Source organism: Tupaia chinensis, unplaced genomic scaffold (assembly GCF_000334495.1).
Source record: "Tupaia chinensis unplaced genomic scaffold, TupChi_1.0 Scaffold000569_1, whole genome shotgun sequence".
NCBI lineage: Eukaryota > Metazoa > Chordata > Mammalia > Scandentia > Tupaiidae > Tupaia > Tupaia belangeri.
In genome coordinates, this window is record NW_006160083.1 from 1,433,595 (window position 1) to 1,448,530 (window position 14,936).

Below are 14,936 nucleotides of genomic sequence, written 5' to 3' on the forward strand. Positions count from 1 at the left end.
CACTCATGGAAGAAATAAATAAACTTCAAAATAAAAATAAAAATAAAAAAACTAGAAAGACATACTGCCTTTCTCCAAGGAAGTCTCCCGTGAGACCTGCAGTCTAACAAAGTAGCTCTGAGCTGCAAAGAGCTGAGTTTGCATTTCCGCTTATCCACTCACTAGCACTTACCAGTTCTGTAAGCCGCAGCTTCCTCTTTGTAAGATGGGGCTAACAAGAATACTACTTTTCTGGCATTTAAGGGTTAAATGATATAACTCAGAAAAATAAAAATGCTGAGCATAGAGTTGGTGTCAGAGTAACCGGGGAGCCCTCACAGAGCGGTTTTAATGTTCTTGATGCTAAGGAAGGCCACAGCGGACTCCAGCCAGGGTTTCTCTGTCCCTGTGGAAGCGCTGAGCCGGTGTGCTGTCCGAGAGTCCTTCCTTCTCTGCAATGTGTTTGGCCTGAAGTCTGGGCCCTGACATTTTCAATTCCCAGGTTTCTCTGAGAGCAAATATTCATGGACAAGCCTTTCAGAGAAGAGAATGAAGTGGAGTCTGAAGGTAAATCCACCCAGAGGATCTGAAGCCACTCCTTGCCACAGATGGACCCCTGTAGTCTGTCCTCATGTCTCAGAATCGGGGGGGGGAAAGCAAATCTAATCAAAATAATGATTCAAAAAAGGCAAATGAGAGAAAGCAAACACACGTAGGATGATTTCCCTTCTTCCCTATGTGTCTCACATCCAAGGAGCTAACTCTTTGTTTTCCTTTGTTGAAAGCTAAGGGAATGCTTCTATCTTTTCTGTTTGCTTTGCAGTATTTGCTTAGCAGCTCCTTGGCAATGGTACAAAATTACAACCTGTCTCAGTCAACTGGCTTGCAAAGCTGTTTTCATCAAAGATGTAGAGTGGTCTTTTCCTAAAACTCCAACATTAGGTGGGAGAGAGATGTGGAGAGGTTGCAGCCACTCAAGAATGATAAAAATGTTTTTACTACAAAATGTTTCTAAAAGGCACAGGTGGACCTTCATCAAAGAGGGTATGGCTTTTATCCAGAGCATATTGGTAATATTCTATAAAAACAATGATAACAGACATCAGTGCTATTTTCTCAATAGCAGATATTCTTAGCCATTTTAGGTCAGGCTTCCAGAAACATTCCACAGATGCTTAATAAAGATATATAGCAAGAGTCATTGAGTCATTACCCCAGTTCATTGTGTACTGTGGCAGCAAAGTCTTAGCCTTCTCTTGTTAAGAGTCAAAAACAGCAGGACCAGCAGATGGCGTAATGGTTATGCCACTGGATTCCCATGTGGTTGACTATGGAATCTAGTCTCTGACCCGGCTGCTTAAAACTCATGCTGAGCATGTGTGCATGCGTGCTCAAGATCCCAAGAGGAGAATGGAGGAGGAGGGATTGAGGTATGACCATACCCCTGGGGAGTGATTTCTAACTTTCTGTCTCTCTCTGTCTCTCCAGCAAGCACATGTTTCCTATAGCAAAAATCTCTCTCTCTCTCTCAAAAAAAAAAAAAAAAATAAAAAAAAGGTTTAACTATAATGCTTTAAAGATAGAAAGATAGGGGCTGGATCATGGCCCAGTGATAAAACGTGACACTCCATGAGACTGAACAAAATGGGAAGAAGGTTCCAGATTCATGTCCAGAATCCTCCCTGAGCACACTGGGCACACCTGTGCTCATGATCGGGGGCTGGTAAGCTGGGGATGGGTCATTGCATCAGGACCCTATTGGGGGTGCTCTCTGTTTCTCTTTCTCTTTCTCTGTCTCTCTCACTCATGGAAGAAATAAATAAACTTCAAAATAAAAATAAAAATAAAAAAACTAGAAAGACATACTGCCTTTCTCCAAGGAAGTCTCCCGTGAGACCTGCAGTCTAACAAAGTAGCTCTGAGCTGCAAAGAGCTGAGTTTGCATTTCCGCTTATCCACTCACTAGCACTTACCAGTTCTGTAAGCCGCAGCTTCCTCTTTGTAAGATGGGGCTAACAAGAATACTACTTTTCTGGCATTTAAGGGTTAAATGATATAACTCAGAAAAATAAAAATGCTGAGCATAGAGTTGGTGTCAGAGTAACCGGGGAGCCCTCACAGAGCGGTTTTAATGTTCTTGATGCTAAGGAAGGCCACAGCGGACTCCAGCCAGGGTTTCTCTGTCCCTGTGGAAGCGCTGAGCCGGTGTGCTGTCCGAGAGTCCTTCCTTCTCTGCAATGTGTTTGGCCTGAAGTCTGGGCCCTGACATTTTCAATTCCCAGGTTTCTCTGAGAGCAAATATTCATGGACAAGCCTTTCAGAGAAGAGAATGAAGTGGAGTCTGAAGGTAAATCCACCCAGAGGATCTGAAGCCACTCCTTGCCACAGATGGACCCCTGTAGTCTGTCCTCATGTCTCAGAATCGGGGGTGGGGGGGTGGGACTGCCATTGTTATTTTTATGGCCAAAATATTTCCTTACCAGTGGGTGCTGTCATTACAGATAAAACAGGAGGAAAACAAGGGTGATGAATCTAAGTTGCCTGCCCCACAGAGAGTTAATTGTTCATCCCTTGGACCACTTTCCTGTTCGGGCATCTTTCAGTTAGGTAGCTTTCCCAGCGATGGCCCTGGCTGCCTAGCAACCGCCATCTCCAAACCTTCCCTGAGCGACAGCAGGAGTTGTTCATGTCAGCGCCATCATTTTTTTAAATTTAAAAGTACCTTGTTTTATGAAAATTTAAACCTTCTAAAAAGGTAGCTTCCCAAGTGTATATTGTTCCCAAACAATTGTCGACAACTATGTAACACTGACATTGAATTTGAAACTGTAAATTTTTGAGTGGCTATCCACATAAATGTGGGTGTCTTCTTAAAAAAATTATATATCTTTATATACAACCAGACCTAGAGCTTGTGAATACTCTTAGGTGATTTGACCACCAATCATCCTTGATCCTTCCTTCATAAATCTGGCATCATTATTCCTGTGTTTGCCCTGAAAGTAAATATGCCATGGATTTTGCTGCAGTTTCTGACTGCTAATATTCTGCATTGTTCTACAGAAAGAGCAGCAATCAATTCTATCTTATTTATATGTGTAGAAATGGATGATTTGAATTAAAATTAATCAGAACATGATGATTCACCAGAAAAATCGATAAATTAAAAGGTCACTAATTTCTCCAAATGATTTTTAGGTTGTTTTGCAATCCTTCTGGGCTTAATCTTCTCTATTAAATTATCTCTGGGTCTACACAATTATTAAGTCAGTAGCACTCGGTATAATTAACTCCTGGTATTAATCCTCTCACGGATTTTCACCCTGGCTTTTTTTTAACTCATTTGATTATTCCTTAGATTAGAAACTGTGACCTCAACTGCCCTCTTTGACAATAAGTTATTTAGGGATGCAGCTTGGAGAGCCACAGGCAATGTGTAAAGTGACTAAAAGATCAGCCTGGGGACCAGCAGTTGGCTTAATGGCTATGTCGCTGGACTCCCATGTAGTCGACCACAGTTTGAGTCCCGGACTTGGTGGCTTAAACTCACACGAGGCATGTGTGTGTGCATGCCCAAGATCCCAAGAGGAGAATGGAAGAGAAGGGATTGCGACATGGCCATGCCCCCGAGGGGTGATTTTTTGCTTTCTAGCTCTCTGTCTCTCTCTCTCTCTCTCTGTCTTTCTGGCAAGCGCATGTGCCCTATAGCAAAAACCTCTCCAAAAAAAAAGAAAAGAAAAAAAGATCAGCCTGACTGGGGCAAGCCATTTGAATTTTTTTTTCTTTTTTTTTTTTAAGAGATGTTTTTGCTATAGGGCGCGTGCACTCTCCAGAAAGACAGAGACAGACAGAAAGCGAGAAATCACCCCCCAGGGGGGATGGCCACGCTGCAATCCTTTCTTCTCCAGTCTGCTCTCGGGATCTTGAGCACACATGTACATGTGCCCAGCGTGAGTTTAAGCCACTGGGTCCGAGACTCGAACCGTGGTCTACTACATAAGAGTCCAGTGACATAGCCATTATGCTAACTGCTAGTTGTGTGCTCACCAGAAAGATGAGAGAGACAGAGAGACAGAAAGTGAGAAATCACCCCCCAGAGGAGATGGCCATGGCGCAATCCCTTCTCCATTCTCCTCTAGGGATCTTGGGCATGCACACACATGTGCCCGGTGTAAGTTTAAGCCAACAAGTCCGGGACTTGAACTCTGGTTGACTACTTGGGAGTCCAGTGACATAGCCATTACGCCAACTCCTGATCTCTTGAAAAATTTTTTTTTAAGGTTTTGTCATAGGATACATGCACTCACCTGAGAGAGACAGAGAGATATATAGAGAGAAAGTAAGAGATCACCCTCTCAGGATGGATGGCCATGCTGCAATCTCTTCTCCATTCTCTTCTCGGGATTCTGAGCAATTTAAAAAGGTAGCTTCCCAAATGTATATCATTCCCAAACAGTTGTTAACAACTGTGTAACACTGACATTGAATTTGAAACTAAATTTCTGAGTAGCTATCCACATAAATGTGGGTGTCTTTTTTTTTTTAATTATCTTTATATACAACTAGACCTAGAGCTTGTGAACACTCTTAGGTAATTTAACATGCACGTGTGCATGCACACATGCCCAGTGTGATTTTTCAAGCAGCCAGGTCTGGGATTCGAACTGCTGCCATCTGTATTGGAATCCAGCACCTTAAACACCATGCCATTTATTGGCACCACATTTGATTTTTTCTTTTTTAAGATTTTTGCCATAGGGCACATGTGCTTGCTGGAGAGAGACAGAGAGACAGAGAGAGGGAAGGTGAAAAATTACCCCCCATGGCCATAATCCCTTGTCCTCCATTCCCCTCTTGGGATTCTGAGCATGCATGCACACACACCTGATGTGATTTTCAAATTGCTGGGTCTGGGACTTGAAATGTGGTCAGCCATATGGGAGTCTAGCACTTTACTCACCATGCCACTGCTGGCCCCATCACTTGAATTTTTTTATACCTTAGTGTTCCTGTCTGTAAAATGGGAATAGTGTCAGTACCTATGACATAGAATTACTGTAAGAATTAAAAGACAATGTATTCAAAACATTTAACAGAATAACTAGAAAGTAATATACATGAAAATCAATAGGATAGCAAGAAAGAGAAATCTGAGAAAACAGTTTCTGAAAATATGAAATCAGATGAACAAATGTTCCTATATCTTTTTTTTCCCCTATTACAGTGTCCTGAATTCCATTTCCCTCCCATCCAAAAAGGCCCTCTTCACCATCAACAAGCAACCAAAATAATCCCCAAGTTTTCATGAAGTAGTCAAGATGTTTCTCTACACATAATTCCTTTTTCTTTAATTTCAGCTTTGGGTGGAGTATTGTAGAAATATTCAGGTAACCTACTGAATATAAATGGTTAGGAAAATTCACTTTTATTATTTAGCGGCAGGTAGATTTGGCTTGGAGTCAGTTGTCAGCAGCAGCAGCAGCAGCTGTAGTAGACATTTATTTAGCAACTCTCAGCTGCGGGGCAGGGTGGGTGGTGTATGGGGGCAAGCCAGATCACAAGGAGATACAGGCCTGGTCCTTGGAGACATGTGGAACCTCGCCAGGGAACCCGTTGGTATCTCTACAATATTTTGTTTTCTCTTCACTGTCCAATAAACAGTACTTCATTTCCCCGGAGGGCTCTGACTTCACAATCGACAGCGTTGGAACAATTTCCACAGCAAAGGCTTTTGATTTTGAAAGTGAAGCTAGAAGGTAAATACACTACTGGGTTTGCACTTGAAATGTGGGTTCTTGGGTTCATCTGATGGATCTTTAAAATGTTCATGGAAATATTGATATTATGAAATAATGACCCATGGATTTAAAATATATTTTTCACCAAAATACATGTGTAGTTTAATTCAGCTTTTCCATGCATTTTTCAAAGTCCTTGCATATTTCACTCTTCTAGAATATTTCTTTCTACCTGGCATGACTGTGCATTGAAAATGGAAATGCTGTTGGCATTGTCTTAAAAAATGAAATCATACGTAACCTGTGATTGCATAATTGCTGATTTAGGGGCTAAATCAGCACCACCTGCTTTCTTCAGAGCGAAACATCAAGATTTCAGTGGTGGTGTTTGTGGCCTTCTGTGAGAGGGAGTGGGGACAACTCTCTGGGTACCTGTGACACAGAATTCCTTCATAGTGTATTCCAGCAGCTTTGACACGTTAATGCACTGACACCCTTTCCATGTCTGCCAAGTGGGTAGACACTGGCTCATGTGATTATTTTAATTTTTGTAATGATGTCTATGACCGCCCTTTGCAGTCACATCTTCTGCATCAAAGTGCCTCACAGGTAGAGAAAATGGACCATTCTAATCAAATTGCCCCTGAATCTCATAAGAGATTCTTCCCTATTGTGAAAGCGGAGGATGGGATATGAAGATGGAGTTCTGACTACTCTTCCTATCTTAAGCTACTTTCTAAGGGGCTGGGGAAGTCACATCTACAAACATTAATCTTGCTGTGACAGACCACTTTGGTCTAGTAATAACGGACAACTCCTAGGTCCTGACCCTGGCATCGTGTCACCTGATAAATAACAAGGCCTTCTCATCTACGTTTAGGTTAAATTCAGACATTCTTTTCTACTGATTCCAAGTCTCTCTGAGACAAAGACTTGTGCATTTAACCAATTACTTTTTTAAAAAAAGAATTATTTATTGGGGGGACTAGCAGTTGGCATAATGGCTATGTCGCTGGACTCCCATGTAGCCGACCGCAGTTCGAGTCCTGGACCTGGTGGCTTAAACTCATGCCGGGCGCGTGTGCATACATGCCCAAGCTCCTGAGAGGGGAATGGAGGAGAAGAGATTGTGATGTGGCCATCCCTCCTGGAGGGTGATTTCTCACTTTCTGTCTGTCTTTCTCTGTCCTTCCGGCGAGCACACATGCCCTATAACAAAAACCTCTCCAAAAAAATTATTTATTTTGTTTATTTAATTATTATTACTACAGCTACTACTACTACTATTATTATTATTAAATTTGACCAGAGAGAGAGGGAGAGTAAGAAAGCCACCAGGTCCAGGACTTGAACGGCCATCAGTCATCTGGGAGTCTAGTGCCTTACCCACCACACCACCTGCCAGCCTCCCAAAACAGTCTTTATTTTTAACAGTGATTCATTTGCAGTTTTTGTCAAGAGCTGATTCATACATAATCATCTTCTTGTGTATTAAACAGGAGGAAACTTGAGAAATAGTTTAAATTAGGACAAATAGGAAAACAGTCACTTTGGTTTTAATTATTGGCACATTTCAAGTTAAAAAATATGTAAAGGATAAGTAATTATTTTTATAATTATTTATTTTATTTTATTCATTTATTTATTTATTTTTTTTTAGTTGTACCAGAGAGAGACAGAGGGTGGGAGTGAGAGAGAGAGGAAGTGAGAAAGCAAGCCACCAGATTCAGGACTTGAACCCTGGTTGGCCATGTGGGAGTGGCCAGCACCTTAATCACCATGCCACCTGCTGATCCCAAGGATAGGTAATTTTTCTGGTTTGTCCGAAACTAAGAAATTTTTCTGGGACATGGGACTTTCAGTGCCAAAATTTGGACAAATCTGGGGCAAATTGGGAGAATCCAAAAATCAGTCTATGGATGTGAATATTTCCCTTTCCACTAGGACACATTCAGTTTCCTCATTTCCTCACATTCTTCAAGCCATACACATCTCTGCTAAAATAAAAGCCCTTTAGTTATCTAACCACCCTAATATTGGGTCATCGGAAAAGTCACAAGGTATTTTTCTATGCAAAAATGTGTCATGACTTTTCCAATGACCAGTATTTCCCCATAGTTATTAAGTTATTTTGAAGAGTACTTTTTAAAATTTAGTTAATTAATTAAATTCCATGTGTTATTATTAGTTTTTAATTTGACAAGAGCAAGTGAGAGAGAGAGAGAGAAAGGGGAAACGAGAAAACAAATCTCCAGGTCCAGGACTCGAACTGCAGTTGGCCATGTGGGAATCCAGCACCTTTACCCACTACACCACCTCCTGGTCCCATTAAAACTAATTTTAAATTATTAAATATAAATTTAAATGTCTTCAGAATTTTTAGCATGGGAATCAAGGGCCCAAATGGCCTCTGTCCTAAATGGCCATTCTGGGTGGGTGCCACAGAGACAACTGGGTCACTGAAAAACTTAGAACACATGCAAAAACCTCTCTTATGTCCAATAATTCAGTCTTTAAATAAGATAAGCCAGACTAGTAGAGGGCTAGCTTGGGTTTCCTTTACTTCAAAGGAAAACAACTCCAGTAGCCTTATTTTTCTAAGTAACTCAAAAAGAACTATTAAAAACAAATACATGGGATACATATAAATAGAGTAAATATAATTAAACTTGTCATCATTTTTACTTTTTTTAAAGTAGTTGAAATTTTAAAGATATAATATGTTAAATTAATTAATAGGAATGAAGTGCTGGAATTATTTTTAAGCATTAAAACATTACTTATTAAGTCAAAGTTTAAGTGTCTATACTTTGATGCAGGAACGCAGAAAGGGGGCGGGGGGGGCGCGGGGGTGTTCGGGCCCACACTTAAGTGATACACAGGTTTTTGTCCCACACTCAGGAAGAATTAGAGTCATGGACACAGAATAGGTAGAGCAAAGTGGGGAATTTATTAAAAGAGAAGGGAGGGGTCCTGGAAAATGGGTTGTCTGAAGAGTTCTTAACACCATCTCCTTTGTATCTGTCCATTGTCGATATTGAAAAATGGATGTTTGAAAGGTAAGAACCCAAGGTACAAGCTTTGTTTGTTACAATGTGTATGAAATTCCCTCTTTTTTTAAAAAAATTATTATCATAATCATTATTTATGGGGATTTACAGACTTTTCTAAATTTCTGCTATCCTTTCAACTGATTTGACTAATTTTCTTTTTAACAAAATCTCAATCATTTCCAACTGTTAAAACAGAGGTTTGGCTGGTGTTTTAACTAGACAAATCAATTATTTTAACTGGCCAGTTAAGTCCAGTAGATTTTATTTCTGTGAAAGCCTGTTCGCTGCTATAAGAGCTTAGCTGTCTTTGTTGTGGCTGCATTTTCAGTTTTTCACTCGTTATTAAAGTGGTTGATCCTGGAGGACTGTTTGCTGCTGGAAACCTAAAGATTTTCCTCATTAATGTTAACAATAAGGACCCCATTCTCACTTGCAGGTAAGGGAATAAAATGATACAACATGTTATTTTCATTTAACTTTGAAAATTAAATTTGAAAACATAGTCTCTCAAATTCATTATCAAATGGAATAGTCTTCTCTCTCCCTCATCCACTTTTTTTTTCCTCTGAAAAGGAAAATAAGCAATCAGATGTAGACAACCACTTACGGTGAAAGATTCCAAAGAAAAGGCTTTCTGCAAAACTGAAAGCAAATCAGTTTTAAAGTATTGAATGCATTGAAATTGCAGTAGAATAAGGTGTTATTAGTGCAGTATGTTCTTAGGGTCTGACGAGTTAGATTATCTCTTACTACCCTCAAGGGAGATTCTGGCTAATATTAACAGAGAGTTTATAAAACGATATTGCAGGCCAACAATTTTTTGCAGCTGTTTTTTACTATGAAAGAATAGAAGACAATGATTAAGAATATGGACTCTGGAGCTAGGTGAGCTTGGGGTCAAATTCTCTCTCAGCTGCCTTGATAGTTACCTCTGGAAATTACTTAATTTCTTAAATTCTATTGCAACAAGTGTAAATGTGGATAACAATGGTACCTTATTTCCTAGGGATATTGTGAGAAATAAATGAGGTAACACATAAAAAGGGCTTAGGAGTTTATCTGAACTGTGGAAAAGTCTCAGGAAGTGGGTTAATTATTAATTTCATGTAATAATTCCCACTGTTGTTAGTACTGTCTCCAACCTCCTATTCCTTCAACCCTATAAGGTATAGAAAAGAATATACAGAAAACAAATGCCGGGACCAGCAGTTAGCATAATGGCTATGTCGCTGGACTCCCACGTAGTCTACCGCGGTTCAAGTCCTGGACCCAGTGGCTTAAACTCACGCCGGGCACGTGTGCGTGCGTGCCCAAGACCCCAAGGGGAGAATGGAGGAGAAGGGATTGCGGCGTGGCCATCCCCTCTGGGGAGTGATTTCTTGCTTTCTATCTCTCTGTCTCTCTCTGTCTGGCGAGTGCACGCACCCTATAGCAAAAACCTCTCAAAATAAAAAAAAAAAGAAAAAAAAACAAATGCCATTCTAATCATCTTTTTTTTTTTTTTAATTGGGAGATTTAACCTTTGCCCTAGATCCATGGAATGTTTACTTTGCAGTTGACAAAGGTAGGCTGAGAATTGTTTTCAGAAAATGCTCTTGTCATAGTCTGTTGCTATCATCTGTTTCTGTTGCTATCATCAGCATCTACCACCACAAGACTGAATTTCTTAGAGGTAGGCATTGTCTTCTGCATGTCTAATTCCAACACAAAATACATAGTAGGTGCTTCATAAATATCTGTTAAATAAATCCCTCCATGAAGAATTGTTTGATCACTCACAAGCTGATGTGCAGCTCTTCAGGGCTGCTTCAAAAATGGCCGTCCTAGCTCTCCACTTTACCTACCCTTGCTGCTCACCTTCTCAGACCTAACTCATCTCTGTTACAAATCCATTTTTTTTCATTTGTTAAAAGTGTGCATGCATGTGTGGGAGAGAGAGAGAAAGAAAAGGAAAGTGAGAAAGCATCTCAAGAGGGGGATGACCTTGCTCCAATTCCTCCTCCATTTTCCTCCCAGGATTTTGAGCATGCACACACACACACACACACACACACACACGCACACACACACTGTGGTGTGTTTCTCAAGCCCTGCATCTGGGATTTGAACCGTGCTGTCGGCCATGTGAGATCCAGCTGCCTTACCCACCACACCACTGGCTGGCCCACAAATCCAAAATTGTGTGAGAGAGAATCTGATTGGACTTTCTAGGGTCAGTCATTCATTTCTCATCCTATCAACTGTGGTTAAGGCTTAGGGATTGTCACATGTGATATCTAAGGTATTCTGGGGCTGGGTAGCAAAGAAAGGTAGTGACCTTTAGCACATAAGCAGGCTTAAGCCATTATATTGGATGCTGACATGTTCCAATGATATCTCCTCAGGCCTTACTTAAGACTTAGTGCAGCAAGCCTGACTTCCAACTATCAGTGCATTTGTTGGCTTAAGGGGCTATTGGGATCTCACACCTGCCCTCCTCCTACCTCCCAAACATCAGGTTAGAAGTATTGGGGAAATACTACCCCCAGGAGTGCTCAGCCAATGAATAAAGAGAATTGGTGTGTAACTACTCCAGCTCTTGGGCCCTGGGATTGGACAGTTTTGAGTGTATATTCTCTACTGGGTTTCAGAGTTCTTCAGTGACATTAAGCTCTACTTGCCCCCAGTAGTAACTTGCTCAGTGACGTACTTTTTATTGGGAGAGTCCCTTTCTTGTATCATTTCCCCCTTGTCACATTGCCCGAGAACTCCTCCTGAATAAACTACTTGCACTCAAATTCTCATCTCAGGTTCTGCTTCCAGAGGAGCCCCAACCAAGACAGCTACCATCTGCTGTCACCTGAACTACTGCACAGATCTTAACTAGGCTCCCATTTTCACCCTTACTGCTCCCAGAGTCTCTGCAGAACAGCTAGATTGAATTTTTTTAAATGTCAGGTTGAATCTTATTCTTCTGCATAAAACTCCCTTGTGACTTCATTTGCATTGTAATCTAGTCCAGGTTTCTTTTCTTAAGAATTATTTATTTTGTTTTATGTATTACTATTATTTGAATTTGCCACAGGACATATGTGCTCACCAAAGAGAGACAGAGAAAGAGAGAGAGGGAAAGTGAGAAAGCAAGCCACCAGGTCCAGGACTTGAAATGCGGTTGGCCATGTGAGAGTCCAGGCCCTCAACAGCCATGCCGCCTGCTGACCCCGCAATTCAAGTTTCTTACCTCACTCCATGGACCCTGTATTCTCTGGCCCTTTTACTTTTCTCCAGCCTCACTCCATTCCTTATCTCCTTTTGTCCATTACATTGCAAGCACACAACCTGGTTGCCTGCTTTGGGAATCCTGCCCTTGCGGGTTTTTTTTAGTTTCTGATCATTAGACATTCATTTTAAAAAATCACATTACAGTTTTCATTTCCTTAATAAATGTCTATTTGAATTGTTTTTTTCTACACTCACTTGGTGTTTGTCTCATAGGCCCTATTGTAAATTCCTTAATTCATTGTGGTAGATCCAGTTCCTGGCACACAGGGTTTAACAAATGTTTACTGAATGAGTAGGTGAGTGGGTGTTTGGATAAAGACCAATAATCGTGATGTGTTACTGTGTTTTCATTAATGATGTTCTCGTTACTGGGAATGATCTCCTGCCACTCACCACCACTTCTTTATCTTGTGCATTTTTCAAGGCCTACAACAAGGACATCCTCTTCTAAAAAGTCTTCTCTGTTCCCTTAAGCTAAAACAACTTTGTTTTGCTATGGCTAGCATGCTATGATTATTAAGCATATATATATATATATATATATATTTGGAAGGTTTTTGCTATAGAGCGCATGCGCTCGCCAGACAAACAGAGAGAGACAGAGAGACAGAAAGCGAGAAATCACCCCCCAGGGGGGATGGCGACGCCGCAATCCCTTCTCCTCCATTCTCCTCTCGGGATCTTGGGCACGCACGCACACGCGCCCGGCGTGAGTTTTAAGCCACCGGATCTGGGACGTGAACTGCAGTTGATTATGTGGGAGTCCAGCCTCATAGCCATTACGCTAATTGCTGGTCCCTATTGAGTATATTTTGGTGATAAACAAACACTGTGCCTGCACTTTGAGTCAGTTTCTTAATTCTAATGAATGGGGCGTAATTGATCTTGTCCATTGATACATATGTGATGGAGTTATTTAGAAAATGACGACGTGGGCCACTTTGAGCAAGTTGTGCTGTTTTCTCACAGATCACGGGACTGTGGTTACTGCTACCCGCCTCGATATAGAGAGAGCTCGGTTCGCACGTGTTCAGTCTTTCTCTATTAAGGCTTGTGACCGTGATCAGAGGTGTGCAGCAGTTGCAGTGACTGCCCATATCCGTGGCATTAATGACAACTCGCCATTCTGTGATCAATATCTGATCAGGTGAGCAGAGACAGGTGGGTAGGAGCAAGACCTTAGAGTGGACTGAGAGCAAAGGTATTACTCTACTCACAGACCCAAATGGATATGTGGTTGATCGTCAAATTGACTCTTGATTAGCTTCGTTCTATTGCAACAAGTGTAAATGTGGATAACAATGGTACCTTATTTCCTAGGGATATTGTGAGAAATAAATGAGGTAACACATAAAAAGGGCTTAGGAGTTTATCTGAACTGTGGAAAAGTCTCAGGAAGTGGGTTAATTATTAATTTCATGTAATAATTCCCACTGTTGTTAGTACTGTCTCCAACCTCCTATTCCTTCATCCCTATAAGGTATAGAAAAGAATATACAGAAAACAAATGCCATTCTTTTTTTTTTTTTTTTGGAGGGGTTTTTGCTATAGGGCGCATGCGCTCGCCAGACAGACAGAGAGACAGAGAGACAGAAAGCAAGAAATCACCCCCCAGAGGGATGGCCACACTGCAATCCCTTCTCCTCCGTTCTCCTCTCGGGATCTTGGGCGCATGCACGCGCGCCTGGCGTGAGTTTAAGCCACCGGGTCCGGGACGCGAACCGCGGTCGACTACGTGGGAGTCCAGCGACATAGCCATTATGCTAACTGCTGGTCCCAACAAATGCCATTCTAATCATCTTTTTTTTAAAACAAGTTTATTCAATATTGAAAATGCTGTTACTTCTATAAACTCAACTCTGCACAATAAAGTTGACATCACCCTGTATGAAGAAATTCCAATTGGGGAAAGGATCGGAGTATGCCAGGCAACTGATGCAGATAACTTGGGAGATTTAACCTTTGCCCTAGATCCATGGAATGTTTACTTTGCAGTTGACAAAGGTAGGCTGAGAATTGTCATGGTCCTCAGAAATGACCCGTGGGACAGATTTGTGACTGAAAGCTAGTCCTGAGGATGTGACAGTTAGTAAGTGGTAAAACCTTGAGTTCTGGAGTCATAGACCTAGCTTGGAATCCTGGTCCCATCTTTCACTTATTAGCTGTGTGATCTTACAGTAGGTAATATACTTAAGCCCTTTGATTTATCAAATGGGGTAACAAAAATAAATGGGATAATTCGAGAGCATTCTGATTGTAGTGCTAAGCATGTGGTATGAGTTTCGTAAAGGTTATTTATCACAGTTACATAATCCATGTACTGAAACCCTTGCCACCGAATATGCTTTAGAATAAAGATTTGTTTCCCCTGGTTTTAGAAAGGTAACATGGTCTGTGTATGATATTAAACATCTTTCCCGTGGGAGAAGAGTAGCCCCCAATATTTAGCTGTGTGGTGAATATTCACGCTAAGAGGGACAAACAGAAATCTGACAATTCAGGTGAAGTTTTTTTGTTTTTCTTTTTAGGTTTTTGTCATAGGTTGTGTGCATGCATCAGAGAGAGAGAGAGAAACAGAGACAGGGAAAATGATAAGTCTCCCTGTCCATTCTTTTCCTGAGATCCTGGGCACGCAGGCATATGTAACCACCGTGATTTTTTTTTTTTTTGAAGAGGTTTTTGCTATAGGGTGTGTGCTCACCAGACAGACAGAGAGAGACAGAGAGACAGAAAGCGAGATATCACCCCCCGGGGGGGATGGCCATGCCTCAATCCCTTCTCCATTCTTCTCTCGGGATCTTGGGCACGCACGCACACGCGCCCGGCGTGAGTTTAAGCCACCAGGTCCAGGACTCAAACCACAGTCGACTACATGGGAGTCCAGCGACATAGCCATTACACTAAC

At 41.4% G+C, this 14,936-nt stretch overlaps 1 protein-coding gene across 1 annotated transcript in view; it reads left to right on the forward strand.

The window, feature by feature from the left end:
• Positions 1-14,936, forward strand: part of LOC102467815 (cadherin-related family member 3) — a 64,369-nt gene that overhangs the window by 19,987 nt on the left and 29,446 nt on the right. The window contains exons 4-7 of the mRNA XM_027775506.1: positions 5,641-5,735; positions 9,099-9,206; positions 13,848-14,035; positions 14,410-14,413. Of these exons, the coding sequence (XP_027631307.1) occupies positions 5,641-5,735; positions 9,099-9,206; positions 13,848-14,035; positions 14,410-14,413 (395 nt within the window). The remainder of the gene's footprint in view (positions 1-5,640; positions 5,736-9,098; positions 9,207-13,847; positions 14,036-14,409; positions 14,414-14,936) is intronic.